Source organism: Sminthopsis crassicaudata, chromosome 2, assembly GCF_048593235.1.
Source record: "Sminthopsis crassicaudata isolate SCR6 chromosome 2, ASM4859323v1, whole genome shotgun sequence".
NCBI classification, from domain to species: Eukaryota; Metazoa; Chordata; class Mammalia; order Dasyuromorphia; family Dasyuridae; genus Sminthopsis; species Sminthopsis crassicaudata.
Window position 1 is genome coordinate 146,515,539 of NC_133618.1, and position 23,359 is coordinate 146,538,897.

The window sequence follows — 23,359 nt, forward strand, 5'->3', positions numbered from 1 at the left end:
AGAATGAAGTGGATGGCCTTAGTGTCTTTAATATCTATCCAAGCTCTACCCAACTCCATAGCTCCACTATTTTCATGGTCATTGACCAAATTGTTCACATCTGATCATTCCACCAGAAGAAGTCTTCACACCTTTCTTGGGGGCACAGTTGAGAGGGTAGGTGACCAGATGGACATCAAAAGTGGAAAGCATCCCTGAAAAGGGCTTAGCAATCTTCACACCAGTGATACTAGACTTCCCTAGACACCAGTATATCCTGAACACTCAAGAAAGCACATATAGTTGTTAACTGAGAGTGTGCTTAAACCCTATTCCTGTTTCTTTCTCTCTTTCTAGTTTCTTTAAATAAATCACTAAATCATTTTTTATACTTTATTTTTTAATTAATTTTATAACTTTTTTTTTTGACAGTACATATGCATGGGCAATTATTTATTATATTATTCCTTGCACTCACTTCTGTTTTAATTTTTCCCTTCCTTCCCTCCATCCCCTCCCCTAGATGGCAGGCATACATGTTATATGTGTTATAGTATATCCTATATACAATATATGTGTGCAGAACTGAATTTCTTGTTGCACAGGAAGAATTGGGTTCAGAAGGTAAAAATAACCTGGAAAGAAAAACAAAAATGCAAACAATTTATACTCATTTCCCAGTGTTCCTTCTCTGGGTGTAGCTGATTCTGTCCATCATTGATCAATTGAACCGAATTAGATCTTCTCTTTGTTGAAGATATCCACTTCCATCAGAATACATCCTCATACAGTATCGTTGTTGAAGTGTATAATGATCTCCTAGTTCTGCTCATTTCACTCAGCATCAGTTCATGTAAGTCTCTCCAAGCCTCTCTGTATTTCTCCTGTTGGTTATTTCTTACAGAACAATAATAATATGCCATAACATTCATATACCATAATTTACCCAACCATACTCCAATTGATGGGCATCCATTCATTTTCCAGTTTCTAGCCAGTATATAAAGGGCTGCCACAAACATTTTGGCACATACAGGTCCCCTTCCCTTCTTAAGTATTTCTTTGGGATATAAGCCCAGTAGTAGCACTGCTGGATCAAAAGGTATACACAGTTTGATAACTTTTGGGGCATAATTCCAGATTGCTCTCCAGAATGGTTGGATTCTTTCACAACTCCACCAACAATGTATCAGTGTCCCAGTTTTCCCACAGTCCCTCTAACATTCATGATTATTTTTTCCTGTCATCGTAGCCAATCTGACAGGTATGTAGTGGTATTTCAAAGTTGTCTTTAATTTGCATTTCTCTCATCAATAGTGAGTTGGAGCACTCTTTCATATGAGTGGAAATACTTTGTTTCATCATCTGAAAATTGTCTGTTCATATCCTTTGACCATTTATCAATTGTAGAATGGCTTGATTTCTTATAAATTAAGAGTCAGTTCTCTATATATTTTGGAAATGAGGCCTTCATCAGAACTTTTAACTGTAAAAATATTTTCCCAGTTTGTTACTTCCCTTCTAATCTTGTTTGCATTAGTTTTTTTGTATAAAAGCTTTATAATTTGATGTAATCAACATTTTCTATTTTGTGATCAATAATGATCTCAAGTTCTCCTTTGGTCACAAATTCCTTCCTCCTCCACAAGTCTGAGAGGTAAACTATCCTATGTTCCTCTAATTTATTTATGATTTCATTCTTCATGGACCCATTTTGATCTTATCTTGGTATGTGGTGTTAAGTGTGGGTCCATGCCTAATTTCTGCCATACTAATTTCCAGTTTTCCCAACAGCTTTTTTCAAATAATGAATTCTTATCCCAAAAGTTTGGCTCTTTGGGTTTGTCAAACACTAGATTGCTATAGTTGTACACTATTTTGTCCTGTGAACCTAACCTATTCCACTGATCAACTAGTCTATTTCTTAGCCAATACCAAAATGGTTTTGGTGACTGTTGCTTTATAATATAATTCTAGATCAGGTACAGCTAGGCCAACCTCATTTGATTTTTTTTTTCCCATTAATTCCCTTGAAATTCTAGACCTTTTGTTCTTCCATATGAATTTTGTTATTTTTTCTAGGTCACTAAAATAGTTTCCTGGGAGTCTGATTGGTATAGCACTAAATAAATAGATTAGTTTGGGGAGTATTGTCATCTCTATTATATTCGCTTGGCCTATCCAGGAGCACTTAATGTCTTTCCAATTATTTAAATCTGACTTTATTTTTGTGGCAAGTGTTTTGTAATTTTGCTCATATAATTCCTGACTTTCCTTTGGTTTGATTCCCAAATATTTTATATTATCAACAGTTATTTTGAATGGAATTTCTCTTTGTATCTCTTGCTGTTGGATTTTGTTGGTGATGTATAAAAATGCTGAGGATTTATGTGGATTTATTTTGTATCCTGCAACTTTGCTAAAGTTATGTATTATTTCTAATAACTTTTTATTAGAATCTTTGGGGTTCTCTAAGTATACCATCCTATCATCTATAAAGAGTGATAGTTTGGTTTCCTCATTACCTACTCTAATTTCTTTAATCTCTTCTTGACTCTTATTGCCGAGGCTAGCATTTCTAATACAATATTGAATAGTAATGGTGATAGTGGGAAACCTTGTTGGTACTCCTGATCTTACTGGAAAAGGTTCCAGTTTATCCCCATTACATATACTGCATACTGACGGTTTTAAATATATGTTCCTGACTATTTTAAGGAATAGTCCATTTATTCCTATACTCTCAAGTGTTTTTAGTAGGAATGGATGTTGGATTTTATAAAATGCTTTTTCTGCATCTATTGAGATGATCATATGGTTTTTGTTAATTTGATTATTAATATGGTCAATTATGCTAATAGTTTTCCTAATATTAAACCAGCCCTGTATTCCTGGTATAAATCCTACTTGATCATGGTGTATTATCCTGGGGATAATTTTCTGTAGTCTTTTTGCTAATATCTTATTTAAGATTTTAGCATCAATATTCATTAAAGAGATTGCTCTATAGTTTTCTTTCTCAGTTTTCAACTTACTGGTTTAGGTATCAGTAACATGTCTGTGTCATAAAAGGAATTTGGTAGGACTCCTTCATTCCCTATTTTTTCAAATAGTTTATATGACATTGGGGATAATTATTCTTTAAATGTTTGGTAGAATTCACATGTAAATCCATCTGGTCCTGGGGATTTTTTCTTAAGGAGTTGATTAATAGCTTGTTCTATTTCTTTTTCTGAAATGAGACTGTTTAAGCAATTTCTTCCTCCTCTGTTAATCTGGGAAGCCTATATTTTTGGAGGTAGTCATCCATTTCACTTAGGTTATCAAATTTATTGGCATAAAGTTGGGCAAATTAATTCCTTATTATTGCTCTAAGTTCCCCTTTTTCATTTTAAAGACTAACAATTTGATTTTCCTTTTTCCTTTACCAAAAGTTTATTTTATTGGTTTTTTCATAAAACCAACTCAGTTTTATTTATTAATTCAATAGTTTTTTTTAAACTTTCAATATTATTAATTTCTCCTTTTAATTTTAGAATTTCAAGTTTAGTATTTGGTTGGGGGTTTTTAATTTGGTCTTTTTCTAGCTTTTTAAGTTGCAAGCCCAATTCACTGATCTTCTCTTTATTTTATTCAAGTAAGCCTCTAAAGATATAAAATTTCCCCTTATTACGGCTTTAGCTGCATCCCACAAATTTTGGTATGATGTCTCATCATTGTCATTATCTTGAGTGAAATTATTGTTTCTATAATTTGCTGTTTCACCCAATCATTCTTTGATTCTTTTGATTCTTTGAGATGAGATTATTTAGTTTCCAATTACTGTTTGGTCTATTTACCCCTAACTTTTTGTTTAATGTAGTTTTTATTGCATTGTGATCTGCTATACCACTTGGTGCATATATGTTTAGTATTGATATTGCTTCATTGTCTATGCTTCCCTTTAGCAGGATATAGTTTCCTTCTTTATCTCTTTTAATTAGATCAAATTTTGCTTTTGCTTAATCTGAGATAGCAATGGCTACCCCTGCTTTTTTGACTTCACCTGAAGCATAACAGATTCTGCTCTAGCCTTTTACCTTTACTCTGTACGTATCTCCCTGCTTTAGATGTGTTTCCTATAAACAACATATTGTAGGGTTCTGACTTATGATCCAGTCTGCTATATGCTTCTGCTTAATGGGAGAGTTCATCCCACTCACATTTACAGTTAAAATAACTAATTCTGTATTTCCTGCCATCATAATATCCCTGGATCATATCATGATTTTTTTTTTTTCCTTGCCCTCCCCCAACCCAGTATTAAACTTATGGGTCCCACTTGCATCATGTAGCCCTCCCTCTTTTGTATCCCTCAATCCTCCCTTTAAATACCTTCCCTTTTTTTGTGCCCTTCCCTTATTACTCTTCCTTTTCCCTTTTTCTCTCCCACTTTTTAATAATGTGAGAGAGAATTCTCTATAAAATAAATATGACAATTATTTTCTCTTTGAACCAACTCTGATGAGAATAAGATTCACACAATGTTCCTTCCCCTAACTTCCCTCAAATGATACTTTTCTTTGCCTCTTTGTACGATGTAGTTTCCCTATTTTTATCTCCCTTTTTCTGACACTATCCCTTTTTCATTTCTACTTCCCTTTTTTATGTTATAATAGTAAAATCAAATTATACATGTGGACTTTATGTATATCTACAACAGAAATATAGTTCTCAAGAGTTCCTTTTACCTTTTTACACTTCTCTTGAGTCCTATGATTGGAGATCAAATTTTTTGTTTAGATCTAGTTTTTTCCTTAGAAACAAATGAAATTCATCTGTTTCATTAAATGTCCATCTTCTTCCATGGAAGAAAATGCTCAGCTTATCTGATTGCATTCCAAGTTCTTTTGCCTTTCAGAATATCAGATTCCAGGCCCTTTGATCCTTTAATGTGGAGGCAGCCAGATCTTGAGTGACCCTTATTGTGGTAACTTGGTATTTGAATTATTTTTTTCTGGCTCTTGTAATATTTTTTCCTTAGTCTGATAGTTTGAAATTTGGCCTCAATATTCCATGGAGTTTGTTTTTTTTTTAAGGGTCTTTTTCAGAAGGTGTTTGATGAATTCTTTCAATGCCTATTTTCCCTTCTGGTTCTGTTACCTCTGGGCAGTTCTCTTTGATGATTTCCTGTAAAATAGTATCTAAGCTCTTTTTTTCATCACAATTTTTTGGAAGTCCAATAATCTTCAGATTATCTCTCCTAGATCTATTTTCCAGGTTTGTTGTTTTTCCAAGTAGATATGAAATATTTCTTTCTATTTTTTCATATTTTTTGGTTTTGCTTGACTGATTCTTGATGTCTCAGGGAATCATTTGTTTCTATTTGTTCAGTTCTGATTTTTAATGAGTTATTTTCTTCATTAGCTTTTTTTTTTTTTTTTTTTTTTTTTTACTTCTTTTTGTATATGTCCAATTGAGTTTTTAAATGAGTTGTTTTGCTCTATGGAATTTTTTTCCCCATTTCATCATCTTTTTTTTTTTAGTGAGTTACTTTCTTTTTCTAATTTACAAATCCTACTTTCCTGGGATTTCTTTACCTTTTCCAATTCACAAATTCTGTTTCCCTGCACTTCCTGGGAGTTTTTTACCTTTTCCAGTTCATCTTTCAGGAAGATGTTACTCTCGCATATCTTCTCTTTCCTTTCCCCATTTTTCTTCTAGCTCTCTTTTAAGGTTTTAAATAGTCTCTTCTAGGAGAGCCTTTTGTGTTGGGGACCAACAATTGTCTGGAGACTGTCTGCTATTAGTCTCCTGGAGGTTGAAAACCTGCTTTCTTTCTGTATAGAAGCTATCAATCATCCTTTTAATTTCTTTTACTCATTTTTTAAAGCCTGTAGAGTCTGCTTTCAGGGCCAGGAAGTTACCAGCTTCCTCAGCAGAACAGGGATAGGTATATGGATGGCCTCTCAACTGGCTACAAAGAGTGGCCAGGTATGGGAGTGCTCTGTTAAGAATCCTGCTGTGTGGATTAATGACTCCCCTGAGGAAAGATGCTGAGCAGTGAAAGAGTCACTACCCCATTCCAAAACCTGCTGCAGGGCTGTGGGTATTAGCAGCTGACCAGCTGAATAGCCCTATACAACCAGAAGTGTCTCTGCCATGAAGTTCTGTTTCCCCAGGCTGTGTAGATTTGCAGCTGCCCTGGCCATACTTCAGTGTGCAACTGCACAGTTGCGCTGGTCTATACTGAGTCACTTCCCGGTTTAGGGGGGGTACAGTTCTGGCGTTTTAGAGTACCCTGCACCTCTGGCTCTAATCTCTGTGCTGGTCCACTGCTTTACAATCAAGGCAAAGCAGTCAACCTATGGCAGAGTCGTTTCCACTGCTCTTCTAGTCACAAAGGCTACCCCTGTCCTTGGTCTGCTCAGGATGCCAGACTTTCCTCTCTCCTTGCCTGCCACTGGTCTGTTCCCACCCCTCAGAACAAACCAGCTCTGGTGGTCTACCAGATTATGGGCTGGTAAATTGTTGTACCTTTAATCTTCATGAATTTCACCAGTCAAGTACTATTTTTGAGACTGAATTCAAAGATTGGTAATGAGGGCATAAGAGGAGCTTAAAGAGTCTCATGTGCCTTCTCTGCCATCTTGGCTCCGCCCTACTAAATCATTTTGATGTCAAATAATTTGCAGTTTGATTTATCAACTTTTTGCATTAGTGTATCCTTTTGTCTCAAAACTCATATTTGCACAATAAGAAAAACTAAAATTTCGTACAACACCTTTCTTCTTGCTGTCATATGCAAAAGTTCATATACACCTGAGAGGTAATACATCAAGAATTACTTTACAGAATGAAACTGATATTATGTCCGCTACCATATTTTTACTCAAAGACAAATAAGTGAAAATAAATATATTTATTATTTACGTCAGGAGAGATACTAATCTGTAAGTAATCTTTTAGGAGCAGTTTCTTAAGGATAGTAGCAACGAACATTATAGTGCAATCTTACAATAAAAGAGTTGATTACTTCTACCACCTGATATTAAAATATTCTAAGATGTTAATTAGGAATTAAGAATTCTACTGAACTTATAATTGGATAGGTACAGAGGATTTTGCTACAGAGGAAATACATTTTGTACCAAACATTACTGAGAGCTCTAGTACCATTTAGATTACCATCAGCTGCTTGGGTCAATGAGTACACTAAAGTAAAATGCCTTCTTAGTACAGAGTATCAGATAAAGACCTCAAGAAACACAATCAAGCTATATCTAAGTCAGACTGAAGCAGAAGTTCAGATGAAAAAATGCATACAAATAATCTACTGAGTAACAAGGATTATATTCTGGTATGCATTAAAAAACAGCAACAAAATACCCATGCTTATTTACTCACAGTTTGTACTTCATAAACTATTTTAATTGTTTAACTAGTTTCCACTGGAAAACTTACTTCACCTGTCTTAGCCAGAAAAATGGGCAAGTTGTACTAGACAATCTATAAGGTACTTTTAAAAATCAATATTCAAGCTGCTAAAAATAACTGTTTGGACATGTATACATATATTGTATTTAACTTATACTTCAACATATTTAACATGTATTGGTCAACCTGCCATCTGGGGGAAGGGGTGGAGGGAAAGAGGGGAAAAGTTGGAACAAGAGATTTTGCAATTGTCAATGCTGAAAAACTACCTATGCAAATATCTTGTAAATAAGCTCTAATAAAAAAAATAAAAACTCAAATAAATAAATTAAAAATTAAAAAAAAATCAAGCTGCTATAAAATATACAAATATAGTACACTATAAATTATCTTTAAACAAAACTTTATTCTTGTTATAGATAAATAAATGAAGCCAAAACCCAAACATGTAAGTAAGTTTTTAATATTTTATATGTGGATAAATACAAATTCCAAGCTTTAATGACAAGAATTCAATACTTGAAATAATTTCTGGGAAAACTAAAAAGTAGCTCAGCAGAAATTAGGTATAGATTAAAATCTCAATATATACTAAAACAAGATCAAAATGGATATATGATTTAAAAATAAAAGATGACATCATAAGCAAATTAAGGGAGTATGTTAGATCTATGAATAAGGAAAGAACATATGACCAAATAATATATAGAGAACAATATGGGATGTAAAAGGGATAATTTTGATTACATTAAATTTTTTTTTTTGCAAATTTCTCTAATAAAGGCCTCATTTCTCAAATATATTGAGAACTGAAGTATATTTTAGGAATACAAGTCATTTCCCCAATTGATTAATGGTCAAAGAATATAAACGGGCCATTTTCAGAAGAAGAAATCAAATCTATCTATAGTCATATGGAAAAAATGTCCTAACACTACTGATTAGAGAAATACAAATTAAAACAACTCTAGGTATCACTTATAACTATCAGATTAACTAGTATGACAGAAAAGTATATTTTCTTTGTATTTGTATTACTGAGAAGGCCATATTGCCATGTAGTTTATCATAAGCTGCTTGGGTCAGTGAGTATTCATCTTGGGAAAAAGGAAAATGGCAAATGTTGGAGGGGATATAGAAAAATTGGAACATTAAGGCACTGTTGATGGGAGTTTTGAACTGATATAAATGGAAAGCAATTTGGAACTATGCACAAAGGATTATCAAACCATGCAGACTCTTTGAGCCAACAATACTGTTATGTTTGTATCCCAAAGTGATTTTTTTAAAAAGGGATAAAGACCAATACATATAAAAATATTTATAGCAGCTTTTTTTTTTTTTTTTGTGGCAGCAAAGAACTAGAAGTTGAGGGAATATCCATCAATTGGAGAATGGCTGAATAACTTGTACTGCATGATAATTCTATTATACTATAAAAAATGTCAAGCAGGATACCTTCAGAAAAACTTAGGAAGACTTATATGAATTGATGCACAGTGAAGCGAGAAAAACATTGTACATAGAAATAGCAGTACTATATGAAATCAACTGTCAATGACTTAGCTATTCTCAGCAATACAATAATCCAAGACAATTTAAAGGACTCATGATGAAAAATGCTATCCACCTTCAGAAAAAGAAAGTTTACTTGATTTTTCTTTTCTTTTTCTTTTTTTTTTTTTTTTGGTCAGTTAACATGGAAATATGTTTTACATATTAAAGCATATAACTTTGATTTGCTTTCTTTCTCTGGAGGTGGATAGCATCTATCTATCAAAAAAATAAAACAAAATACTTTCTATATAAAAAAGACCAATAACTTACAATGAGTTAGTTATTGGCATAGGGGTGGTAGAGACTTGAAGATTTTAGTAAGTACAGATTTACCTGTTAGTTACTAACACTATTATTAAGGAGAGACAAGTTGCATGGTAATATCCAAGTCAATAAATAAACTTGGCTGTGAGTAAGGTATAAATGAATTCATAATTTAAACCATTAGGAAAACCAAGGAAAATCTAAGTATAACAACACCCCATGATGGCAGATTATGGTATTAAAATGAAAAGTTCAAACATCAGAGTCATATGATCATCGATCTAGAGCCACCTCTAAAGATCTCATAGTCCAAGTGTCTCACTTAACAGTTAAATAATAAAGTGAGACATACCACTTAAATGACTTTCCCTAGGTAACATTAATAGTAAACATAATGTAGAATTTAAATGTAGGTTTTCTGACCCTAGAGGCAGTGCTCTTTCAACTAATTTACAACTTGATACATAATAATACCTATTTCTACATTTATTATTCACACTATTATTACACATACCTATGATCTATAATCATGACCATTTTTAGCCCACCTTTTTAAAAAATTTCTGACATTATAGGACTAACCTGAAACATATTTAAATTCCATTCTTAAATGTCAATGTCAAAGAAGGTCCCACTTCTCCCAAGTTTTCCTACAACAGAATGAAAAAGCTTACAAAACCAAATGTAGCTTTCTTGAAAGCTAATGACTAAAAAAAATGAAGGAATTAAAATGACATGATACTAAAAACCATAAGGAACTGATAACATTTTGTAGAAAATGAATATTTAGAAACTAGTTAAAATCTGGAATCACGAAGTTATTTTCCCGAAACTATAAAGATAAATTTTACTTTGTGATCCAGTAGAAGTAATTTATGGTTAAGTCTGCATCATTCCAAGAGATCCCTATTCCTCTTAACTCCAAATCAAGTGCCACGTGACACCGGTTGTATACTGGACAAGGCCGATATTAGCAACATTTCTAGTGATGGTAACCTGCCCATCAGTACAAATTTCACTGCATTAACAAATTTCACCTCAACTCCATACGTCAAAAAAAACTCACTGATTTTGGAGCCTTGATACCTAATTATTTAGCCACTTATGCCACTTATAATAGTGAGTTCATAAGACACAATCTGAGTGCACATAGCCAAGTTGCCCAATAGCCTTTCACTTCAAGAAAGCTGAATTAAATGTCACTGAATCTGATGTTGACATATGTCATAGAAAACAGACAATTACATTGCTAAACTGAATACTTGGTAAACTCTAAAAGAAATTCTTTCAGATTAGAGGTGAGGTACATGGACAGAGGGGTGAGATATTAAATGCATTCTCTATCATTGCCTATGCTATCTCTGTTTTGATGATCTGCAAAAAAGATTGGTCAGTTGAATCTAGAATAGGTCTAGAATAGGATAATCAAACACTTTGAAGGAAATGAGGAGAAAATTTTCAACATGATATTAAAATTTGTTTGATACACTCAATGAAGGGTTGTGGGATGCCAGTAATAGCAATGGAATCCTCTGTTGAGTTTGGTAGCTGTCATTCCATAAGCACTTATTAAGTGTCTACTCTGTGTTAGGCACCAAGGTAAGAACATATCCTCCTGGACTTGAAACTAAGCCCTTGTATTACCTCTTTTTTCTTTATTTGTGCACTCTTCCCCTCAACTCCATAAAGAAAGAATCACAATAATTAGGAAAAATCATGGGCGATGATGGGATAGGGAAATTGCATCCAGTCAGGATTATACTGTTGATGTCCTCTTTCTTTTTATCAACAATTTTAGGAAAAGTTTTAAATATGGCACTGGTGAGTCCAGTAACAGAATATGCTCTCAGGATAATTCCTTTATGGGAAAGTGATATTCACTACTATCTTCATGTAACTTTTTTCTCAGATTCTTCTTTTCTTTTCATAATGCTTCCAACTTCCTTTTCATTCCTAAGTGGCCATATGATTTCTCTTAATTCATTTTAAATCACACCGATGTCCATGTGGAATAGAGTTCTGAGGATTTATACTTTGTAAAAAGTGTTCAAGTCTTTGATCAATGCAGGTATGAGAGGTGTAAGATGGAAGGGGAAGAACAGGTAGAAATGGGAAGGAAGATGAAATAACAGAGCAAATGGAAAGTCAAGGATAAAACCAAGAAGAAGGGGGACAAGCAATTCTGATCTGCAGGAGGCCTACAGTTCTTGCCAATCTGGAAAATTATAATTTTCTAAATACTTAAAATTTAAATGTAGTGTATAAATTTTGGATATATGAAGAAGCCAAAATAAGGAAAAGAATTAAGCTTATAAAGGAAATTACAAAGAAAAGAATCAGAATTTTAGAGCTGGTTGGATGGACTCTTTAAAAAAAGTTATTATTTTCCATAATTACATGTAAAACCTGTTTTGGGGGGTTATACATACATGTCCATTCATTTTCTATCTATTTCCATATGAATCATGTAGTAAGAGAAAAATCAGAACAAAAGGGAAAAAAAAACATGAAAAAAAAAAAAATGAAAGTAGTATGTGTTGATCTACATTAAGTCTCCATAGTTTTCTCTCTAGATGTGATTGGCATTTTTCACCCAAAGTTTATTGGGAATGCCTTGGATTATGGAACTGCTGAGAAGTACCAAGTCTATCTTAGTTGATCATCATACAATCCTATTGTCGCTATGTACCATGTGTTCATCACTTTTTTTAATAGAATAATAATATTCTGGATGGAATTTTAAGATATTATTTACTTCTATTCATACTTTAAATGATGAGGAAACTGGACTCAAGAATGAATGACTTTGCCCAAATCACACAGCTACTTAGGATTTATGGTTGGAAGTAATCTGAGAAATCTTTTCAGTGCAATAACCTCATTTTACAGATAAATATAATGAAGCTCAGAGCAACAAGAACCCTTATCCAAGGTCACACAAATAGTATCAAAGCTTCAAGTGGTCTTCTGTTGACAAATCCAGAACTCTATGATATCATATGATTAAAATCCAGATCACCAGATTCCAAGCCCAGAGCTTTTTCTTATATGGCTCTCTGCCAAACCATGATGTTTTGAAAATGAAAAGAAGGGGAAATTTTTATCTAAGATTCACTACATTGTATAACCATCTCCCCAATGCAAATAATGGATATTTTATGTGAAAAAATGGAATCAAGTACTTTTAAACACTATACACAAAAGATTCAAAATATGGCCCAATAGAGGCTCTCTAAGGAGCTAAAAGTTTTCCTTTTTCTATTTTATAAAATTCTCAGAATTCTATCTTAGAACCCTATTTAATATTAACTGGGGTTAATAACACAACTGATAAACTGCCCTATTTATCTCCCGTCCAAAAAAAAAAAAAAAAAAAAAGCTATAACTACATGAATGACTAGGCTTCCATCTTTAAACCAGAGAATAAAGTCATATGTCTGAGGTGGCTTTGAAAAGAAACTGAAACAGAAACATGAATTTTACATATGTACTGGTCATATACTACTTGTTAAAAGGCTTTTACATCCAATAAATAGAATATTCAAGCTACTACATAAATTCTTATGATAATACCTACTCTTTAGAAGAAAAATTCAAACTCTGATTTCCAACTTAAATATGTAAATGTTAATACTCAGAAATTTATTTAGGTTCAAAATATGTGAAAAAAGAAATGGAAAAAGGTAAAATTGAAAATTTATCCCCTGTAATGAGAGAAGCAACTAGTTTGCTTATTATTACTTCACGCCCATCAGGTAAATCATTATTTTATTCAGACTTTTGACCAGGCATGCTTCTTTAGTTAAATTAAGATTAAACAACATACATCAATAATATTCATTTTTACCCTTCATTAAAAGTGAAAATAAAACAAATTTACAGAAAAGTATTGTGTACTTACACCACTGGAAAGGAACTGAGCATACTTTACATGAGGAGGGGAAGTCAAAATGCTTCTTGAAGTCTGTCAGTGTTAATTACCATTCTGCAGTATAAAGACAGAAAATTCGGAAAGAATATTTACTCAAAAGTACTTTATATTGCTTTTAAAAATTAATTACATAAGGATGATCACATTTTTAAACGTAGTCAACTATACTTCAAAGAAATTAGCTTGTCACTTTACATGGGAGCATTTGGTTGAAAGATTTTTTAAAAATCAACTTCTAAAGACAACTTGAGTATTTAATTCTATAAATTACTCAGTTGGGAAAAATGTCTAATATTGCTTCCTTAGAATTAAAATTATTACAATTATAATACTCCCAATTATATGATAGAACCAATTTTATTTAAGCATGGAATTCAACACATAATACAATACTGTTTACCTATGTTAACTCAAAACTTTTGAAGAAAAGAAGAAACTTAGAGAGGTATCAAACCATAGATTTTTGAAATTTTATTTCCATCTCCCAAATCTATCATCCCCTTCTAATTTCCTGACTTCCAAATCTAAGCATCTAATAGCCTCCAAATCATTCTCACTTCTTTTTCAAAGAAATAAAAATTAAAAATGGGCTCACTGTCTTATTCTTCACTTTAAATTCCTCACAGTCATCCAGTCTTACAACTTTGCTATCATGTCGTCCTCAACTCATTTTGCCTCCATAACATCTCTTATCGCCCTTCTAGTAGAGGATCCTCTACTTCTGCACAGACTACAACAATATACCCTGCTGGCTATTTTCTCTACCAAATATCCCATTCCAATCCATCCTTTACTCAGATGTCAAATCTTCCTAAAACATTTCCTCTCTTGACTTCCAGACATTTTTACTGTTTCCCATGCCAAGAATGGTCTTACCACCCCATCTCTGCTTCCTGGTTTCCCTGTCAAGTTCTAACTAATTGTACCTTCTACAAGAAGCCTTTCTTTTTCCCATTTAATTCTAATGCTTTTCCTATGATAATTATTTCCAACTTATCCTTTATACTGTGAGCTTCCTGAGGAAAGGGACTATCTTTTGCTTTTCTCTGTTTATCCCAGGCTCTTACGCAGTTTAAGTACTACTGACTGCCATCCAATGGCTGCACTCATACTCTGGCACTTCAAGGTATACAGATTCCCCTAAACACCCTAAATTCCCAATTCATCAGTTTCTTTAACTCATCCATTTTTACTCCTGGCCAGAAGGCCATAGGAACAGTCAAGTCTTTGATCAGAGCATTGCATGTGACCCTGAAGTTCCTCTCTCCTATCATTTTCATGGACCCTTAATTATCTCTCTACCCAATTCCTCCCGCATTATTCTTGGGCTTTCCATTCTCTCTTCCGGGCTGCCTCTTACCCTCCAAAATAATAGTTACAAGGTCCAGATTTTGCCATGGCTTCTTCCTCAACAGCCTTAAGTGGGTCTCCACTGGACTATAGACAAAAGCATAAAATCTCCTTCCTAGCACATAGGGAATTCTACTTCATGACTTCAGGCTTCTTTCATATAACAGTGCATTGCACAGTTATGATGCACTCTTATGATCCAGCTAAGCAAAGTAACTTCACTAAAGGTGATTATATATATTTTTATTTATACACAAAAGTCATTCCAATACTTCAAATATATATGCCTCACTCACCTCTACCCCTGAGAATCCTTATCTGTTTTCAGGACTGAATTAAAGCCTTAAGAAGTCTTAAAGCAAGATGTAAACACTTTTAGGAAAGTTTTTTCACTCTCCAAATTAAAATGTTACCTATTTGTGTATCCATCATATTTTTACAACAGAACACCAACTCCTATAATATTAGTCCCCGTGTTTTTAAAAAGGAGCTGGAAGTGTTAGTGAATAGAATTAATATCCAACACTGATTCTCCCTCCCCCACAAGGACATTAAGCATTATATGTACTTAAGAGATCAATGAAGGAGAATATGAATTACAAATGTTCCCAGAGTGAAGTATGGAAATGAAAAGTAGACTAATACTCATCAAACCCATTGTTATATACACTGTTAGTTCAGCCCCAAACCCACAGAAAGAAGGCAAAGCTGAATTTCTTGAAGATATTTTTTTTTTTTTACTTATCACAACTTTAGTACCATTAACCTCTGTTTTTCCTCTTTCCCTTCACTGCTTCCCTCTTTCAAAAATCTTATTAGCAAAATATGTCCAATCTTCTCATTGTTAAACTGACTGGGTTTATCTGGATGACTTCTAAGGTTCCTTCTGCTACAGTCTATGATTTTTATTTTATTAAGACATCACAAACCAAAAAAATCATAAAGCAAGGTATTAATCACAGACTGTAAGGGCATTATAAATCAAATACTCTTCTCCTAATGGGTGTTAGTCACCAAATAATTTAGAATGGAATTCTATCCTTTCAAAAAAGAATTATCATAATCTCAATAAGTGACATTCAATAAGTGACATTGAAAGTGAATGAATGTTTAATATAAATAAAGGCAGTGAGGCATAATGAAAAAAAATGTTGGATAAGCTGCATGGAATCAATGATAAATAGGAAGGACCAATACAAATCAAAATAATTATATTATATATAGTACTTATATTGTAATGCAGCAGTAGGTGCTGACCTAGGTGAATATGGATTCAAGGAGCCAACAAATCTTTATTAACTGATTACTATGTGCCAAACATGTGCAAAACTGGGAATACAAATACAAGCAAAATTAAAAATAGGAGCTTACATTCAAATGGAGGAAGTCACACACATATCTGGGAGCTGAAAGGCTAATGGGGATACAGGAGTGAGATAATGGAAAAGTATAAAGACTCAGGAGCCTAGGCAGAAGAAAAGTGAGAGAGCATGGCTGTCTTAAGACATTTCCTCAAAACGGTGACTCCAGGAGGAATTCACCAATGAGAGAAGGGAAAGGTCTTAGAGCCAAGGAATATTCAGGAGTGAGAAAGCTGCTTCCTGTTGCTATGGTTTGAGGGGATGATACAGCAGTCACAGTGTTACCCTTCAATCAGACAATCACTGTACTGGTCATTAGGGAATCAAGAACAAAAAAATGTAGCAACTCCTAGGTATCAGTAACATATTCCAATGAAAGAAATAATGTAATAATATTATAAGTAAATAAGTACACATATACAGCAAAAATATAAAATAGAAATCTACACAAAACACACACACACACACACACACACACACACACACACACACACACACACCCCAAAAAAACAAGGTAGTCTGAAAGGGATGACAGTAGCAGAAAGATGGTGCCTGAATTACCCCTAAAAAGATAAAAAGTGAACTCTATGATGTAGAGGGAAGAAGAGAGAACATTCAACAGGGAAGACCAAGTTTGGCTTTATGTAGGAAGTGCAGAAACATAAATAAGTCCAATGAATCTGCAAAGATAAGAGAGAAGACAGGTTGTATAATATTCTAAAAGATAAAAAAAATTGCAGTTGGCTTTTTTCTCTAATTGCAATAGGGAGCCATCAGAGATGAGGATACATGGGCCCAGGGAATATAGAACTCTGTGATTTAGCTTCTCCCAGAATGCTCTCTAGTAGTCTTATTTTATAAGATAAAGGAATATTAAAAGCAAGGTGTATAATGCCCAGGATGTAGAGGAAAACCAGAAGACCAAAGAAATGCACAGCCAAGTGACTAAGGTCTCCAGTGGTATGACAAAATAGCCTCCACCTTTTAATACATAATATTTCTACTTAGAATGTATTGCTTTTACCTAAAAACATTTTTAAAGTGCAATTATTATAATGTAACATTGCTGATTATTTTGAAACATCTAACTTTATCCAATTACTTTTTATCTTATTTTTAAGAATATCAATTCTATGAGAAAAAAATTCACATCTTATATATGATATGCAGTGTTTAGCACATACCGCCAATACAGAAATCACTTCCAGTCTATCTGATTCATAGTAGCGATGAGGGAAATATTCAATCATATATTCTCAATGTACTTTCATATCTGCCATTCACTTTACAAATGAAAAAAGATTCCTAAAAACTAAATGACTAACCCTATATAAACATAATTCAAATCAGTGGCAAATTGAGAAAGGGATATATTATCTTCTGACTTGGGTCTACTAATTTTTTGACTGCATACATACTCAGAACCTTTCCAAATAGACTACATCTGAAACAGTCCAGATAAAAGATTTTTAAAAATTCAGTCTGCCATTTGGAATTTGAATACCAGATGTTGGTGACTCATATCACTAGCAGTTCTAAATTACTATATGAAAAGGGAAATAACTCCGTTAAATATTATAAATTAGAGACAAGACAGGAAATGTTGAAGTCAAAAACTCTCATTTTAATACATACCTATTGCACATGACTATATACATTAAGATAGGCTAAAGTGTCTAATAATGAAAAATGGTATGTATAAAGGGTTCAGGGTAAAGTTAGAAACCTTTTATATTTGCATTTCCTAACTTCCAGCACTTAAATTTCATTTTTAATAGAAGCTACCATATTAGTTCCTTTCCTTGCTGCTTTAAGAAATACTGAACTAAAAGGAAAAAAAAACTCTACTAAACATGTTGTTTATCCATCTTTTGAGTAAAAAAAAAAAAAAATCAGCATTAATCCCACAGCTATGTATTCGCTAGTCTCTCTATAAGTAAGTAGCAGGTAAAATATTGTACTGACTCATATTACCCTGAGCCACTTAAATACTTTATAGCTTATACCACTTCAGCTATAAAACAAACTGATCGCCCTTCCTCTTCCCACCAAAAGTCCCTCAAAACATAGTTCACAAATGGAAACTGTTTATTCTTGTGAAAGCAAAGCTTACATCTTTAGATCTTTATCGAATATTTTTATCCTATTCTCCTTCTTTGAAGATATAAGTTATTCTCTTGTTATTCAGAATATACAGCTATTAAACGAATAAGCAAGTAGGCTGCAAGTCTAAGAATTGATTTTCACTTAGTTACCTAGATTAGGAAGTTGAATCAAGTAAAAGTCAAGAACCCAGAATGGTAAAAATCAATGCAAAAGGATCATTTATGTTTACATCCCAGTATACATCCCAGTTGAGATGATGCTTAATGATTGCAACAACTAAAAAAATTCATTAAAAATATTTGCAGTTTTTATGCCATTGCCAGAGACATTTGCTTTGAAAGTAGGAAGGACATGATTGAAGAAAAAAAAAAATCACTACTGCAAACAATCAACGATCAACTCCTGGGTAGCGGTTTTAAACTACATGAAATAGGTTTTGGTTAGTTAGATAGGATGGATACATGAGAAAAGCAGAAAAAGCAGGGAGGAAAAAAAAAGATGATGCATATACACATCAAAGAACACACATCAGAAGATGGAAGAAGTATAACAGATAAAACAGGAAAACAGTTCATCAAAGACCACAGCTACAGCAAATATCTCAAATTGTAGATTTACATAAAGAGCCAGGTAACCAGTTAACATTGGAACTACAGTTGATATTTCACCTTAATTTTGTAGACCTTATGTAGTTAGATAAATATCCTTAAGCAACTATTCTTAGTTTGATTCCAGATAATGTCCCCATCCAAATAAACTAATCAACTGCATTCTCATTTTTATAGTGATGGATTCAGTTTTTAATACTCAACACTTTCTAAATATCCTCAGTAGTTTCTTTGCTCTAATTGGAGAGTTACAGAGTAAAACATTAACCTTCTCAGAAAACATTATAAAAGGCTAGAACTGAACTCTTCATGTTCCATCAGCATCTTTGCTTGATTTCAACACCATTCCACAGAAATTCATACATCCTAGTGCATATTCCTTCTAACTCCCTACTTTTCAGCTTTTTCTGTATTCTTTTCTTTCATTAAATTGTAAGCTCTTTGAGGGAAAGCATGATCTTTTCATTTCTTATTTGTATACCAAATGTTTAGTAAATTTAGTGTTTTACAGATGTTCTTGCGTCAGTTTTCAATATGTCTGCCTCTTCATAATCCCATTTAGGGTATTCTTATTAAAGACACTGCAGTGGTTTGCATTTTCTTCTCCAGATAGTCTTACACATCAAGAACTGAGGCAAATAAGACTACATTATTTATCCAAGATCACATAACTAGTGAGTGTCTGAGGCCACATTAGAACTCAGAAAGATGTGTCTTTCCTGACTTCAAGTCAGGTATTATATCCACTGGTACCCTGATATTTAATGAATTAAATAGAATTCCAACTTAATTCCAAGTTTTTTTAATCTTAATCAGCTTATAATAACTGCCTAAGTACCTATTATATGCCAGATGCTATGCTAACAACTGAGGGCACAAAAACAGACAAGAGAAAAACACTCAAGAAGCTTATAATGTAATGGAGAACACATGCAAATATATATCAAGCAGGTCATATACAAGACAAATAGGAAAGCACTGGAATTAAGGAGTTTGGAAAAGGCTTCCTGAAGAAGGCTCACCTTCTTTTTCTTTTAAGTGGCTAAATAAGTATTGGTATATGTTTTTAATGGAATACTATTGTGCTGATGGTTTCCGAAAAACCTGGGAAGAGTTATACAAAGTAAAGTGAGTAGAACCAGAAAAATATTGTACATAGGAACAACAATCATGTGATGATCAAATGTGAAAGACTTATCTACTCTCATCAATATAATAATCCAAAACAATTCAAAAGACTCAAGATAAAAAAAAGTTATTCACTTTTAGAAAGAGATCTAATGAACTAAGCGTAGACTGAAGCACACTTTTTTCCATTTTATTTCTTGCTTTTTTCTTGCAACATGTCTAATATGAAAACGTCTTGTGTGATTTCACATTCATTGTCATTTCAATGGATAGGGGAAGAGCTGGAAGGAGAGAGACAATTTGGAACTCAAAAAAATTATAAAATGTTAAAAATAAATTGATTTTTTTAAAAAAGGAAAATATTAAATGAAAATGGAGATATAGAGGAGGGTCATATTTTGGAGGTCATAAATGAGATAAGATGGGATCACTTGAAAAACATGGATTTGGTAAAGAATAAGACCATTTCATATAAGAAAGGTATAAAGGATGAGAAAGTAGCATTAGACATATGAATTCATTAAGAATGGTCTCATTTTTTCTGTAAAATTGAAGGTAAAGTGCTCAATTAAAAAAGTAGGGAGGGGGGTGGGAGCCTTCGTAGATTTGAGAAGGATTAAAAAGCTTTGGAAGGACCATAATAGAAAGTGAGATAGTGAAATGATAATAGTATAGCTAATAGCAGCAAAAGTCTAATTGGGTTTTGTAACATAAGTTCATACTAGACTCAGAACAACTGAAAGATTTTCTCCACCTTCACTCAGCAACACATGTATAAAATAAGTGATATAAGGCAGGGATGATGCCAGGCTGAGACTTGGTTGTGTATGATTGGTGATACAAAAAGTGAGCTAGGGAATCAAAAGAAGACAGTAAATGGGAAGAGAAAGTGAGTAGTAGAGAAACTGGAGTGTTTACAGATTGGAGGTCACAGAGCAGAAGAAGAGTGGGATTATGTAAAGGATGGCAGAGAAAAAAGTAGAAAATCTTACAAATTACAGTATAATAAGGATATTTCAAAATTCTTGAACATAGAAGTGCTTTGAGGAATTAATCCCCAAAACAATTTACTGAGAATTTCTTGGAATCCTTAGCTCATTACTAGTTTCTGTTCAGCTATCACTTTCTCTACAGAGACTTTTCCCGATTATCTTTTACAGTGTCTGATTGGAGGGTGAAGCCATGAATTCCAAAACGTTAATTAAAGGAAGAAGTTGTGTGGGACAATAGCATCCACAAAAACCATCAGACTCTCAAGAGTAAGAAAAAGCAGAAAGGGGTTTATTAGATCTCTCAAGAAAGGGTATCTTTCATCTGACAAGGTGTTTGTCAGCAAATAAGTGCAAAGCATAAACTGCAAAACACCAGATAAAATAGCCTGATCCCAGAAACTCTCTCCCCTCCCCTTGTCTCTCATAATTTTCAGGAGTCCAGGCTTACAATTTAATCCCAGAAATTTAATCTAGAAACAAAAGAACAAGTAATAAATTCTTATAAGAATTCAAAGGCACCATCACTTTTCAAAGAAGTAATTTAATGCTAATTAAGAAGTGGTGGGAAACCAGGAGGGAACAAACACCTGTAACTTTTAACTGTATCTCTATTTGTTATTATAACCTTAAATTACAATTACAGTTTAAGGCTATATTACCAAAAGAGTGTCTTCACTCAGTTAATTTCACACAGAGCTTACCTCAAAACATCTCATTTCTCACTGGCATATGTTGGGACCTATCTCATTTTCCCACTATTCCCCTTTATTAGGTATTTTCCTCCTTCCCCATTTGCTTTTCACTTTCTTTTTATGTAGGCTTTCTCCATCAGACTGTAAACTCCTTGAGGGCAGGGACTGGTTTTCATTTTTGTATTTCTATCTTCAAAATTTAGCACAGTGCCTAGCATAAAGCAGACACTTAATAAATGTCTATTGACTATTGAGACAAGGATTATCTGTGCTCCAATTCTCTTAAAATATTTTGTCTGTATTTCATCTGAACTCATTTCTGAATTTTCACCTCTGAAAATCAAGGAAGAAAAACTAAATTGAAAATGTCTTGATTTCAAAGAAATGAAAAATGTCGATCCTTCAAACTTCAAACCATAGATTTGTAAAGCTGGGAAAATTAATGCATTATTAGAATAGCTTGTAAGCACATCAACAGGAGGCAATATTAAAATACAGTGACTTATCTTTCACCTTTCTCCATATTAATAGTCATAACAATCTCTTATACTTATCTACTTCAACTTATCAATATCACTCTTAAAAATTGCTATCCAGAACAAAATATTCTAGTAGCAAAGCAATATTATCATCTTTATACTGGATTTTATTAATCTATTAATAAAGTTTAAGGTTGCTTTAAACTACAGTTCATTACCTCTCATCATAACATGGAAGTGAACTTGGGTTCTCAATCATTATGGTCAAGGAAAATAAGCTACTCTGCTCTACTACTGTAGATGGAAAGACTCTAACTCCAGATTTTGGGTCTATGTCTATTGCTCAAGGTCCAGCCTAACAAACATTAGAAAAAGACATCACCAGAAAGTCAGATTCCAATAAATGTTTTAGTCACAGCAATTCTCAAAAACAATCTATGGAATAACAAAGAGGATGCCATATATATTGATGAAAAGAATACAGACAATGACAAAACTAAATTCTTGAGGAAAGGTCATAAGTTTTTGTTTGTTTTTTGGGAAGTGTAATCATATTATACAGATGAAATATTTATGTTGTATCAATTAAAATACCTAAGTCTATAGCAGCTATTAAGTCACCTTGATTTTGCCCTCTAGGAGCTGAATTGTTTAAATCCAAGTTAAAAAAATATAATTATCCCCTATTAAATTTTATTTTAGTACATTTTGACCACTCTTCTAGTTTGTCAAGATCTTTTAAAATCCTGATTCTGTCATCTATCAAATGCATTAATTCTCAGTTCTATGTCATCTATACATTAGCTAAGCAGGCTTTCAATGACAAGGTCAAAACATGTATTTAAAGGTTTATGGCAAACTACTAGATAGTTCTCTAAAAGACTTAAGAACCCAAAAGGCTGTAAGATTATGGCTAGGACTTGCTGTTTCTTTAAAATTCAAATGTTCAATTTTCAATTCAAAATCTTGTCTTCTAAAAGAAAACTAAAAATCTAGAACCTCAAACTATTCACTTTTCCATGGATAACTCTGGGAAAAAAAACTATTTTAGGTTTATTTGCTTAACTTAAGTGGGAAAAACTATATCAGAATTGCTGTTAACTATACAGAATTATAAATAGAAGGTGTTTTTAAGACACCTGCCTGAATAGAACTTTTCCACTCAAAATTCTAGAGGTATCCTGCTTAAAACTTCTCTGCCAAGTTATCCTTTTTCAACATACCAAAATAATTTTTAAAAAGCTTTTTGGTTTCAAAACATATACACGGATAATTTTTCAACATTGTCCCTTGCATAGCCTTATGGTTCAGATTTTCCCCTCCTTCCCCCCATCCCCTCCCCCTAGATGGCAAGCAATCTAATATATATTATACATGTTAAAATATGTTAAATCCATTATGTGTAAACATATTTATACAATTCTCTTGCTGCACAAGAAAAATAAGATCAAGTAAGATCAAAAAGGAAAGAAAATGAGCAAGCAAACAACACAAAG

General features: G+C 33.2%; 1 protein-coding gene across 10 annotated transcripts in view; it reads right to left on the bottom strand.

The window, feature by feature from the left end:
• Positions 1-23,359, bottom strand: part of HMBOX1 (homeobox containing 1) — a 240,102-nt gene that overhangs the window by 129,864 nt on the left and 86,879 nt on the right. For all 10 annotated transcript variants that reach the window (XM_074287562.1, XM_074287563.1, XM_074287560.1 and 7 more), the window contains one exon: positions 13,118-13,201. In XM_074287562.1, coding sequence (XP_074143663.1) covers positions 13,118-13,140 — 23 coding nt within the window. In that variant the 5' untranslated portion in view covers positions 13,141-13,201. Of the gene's footprint in view, positions 1-13,117; positions 13,202-23,359 lie in introns of those variants that run through there.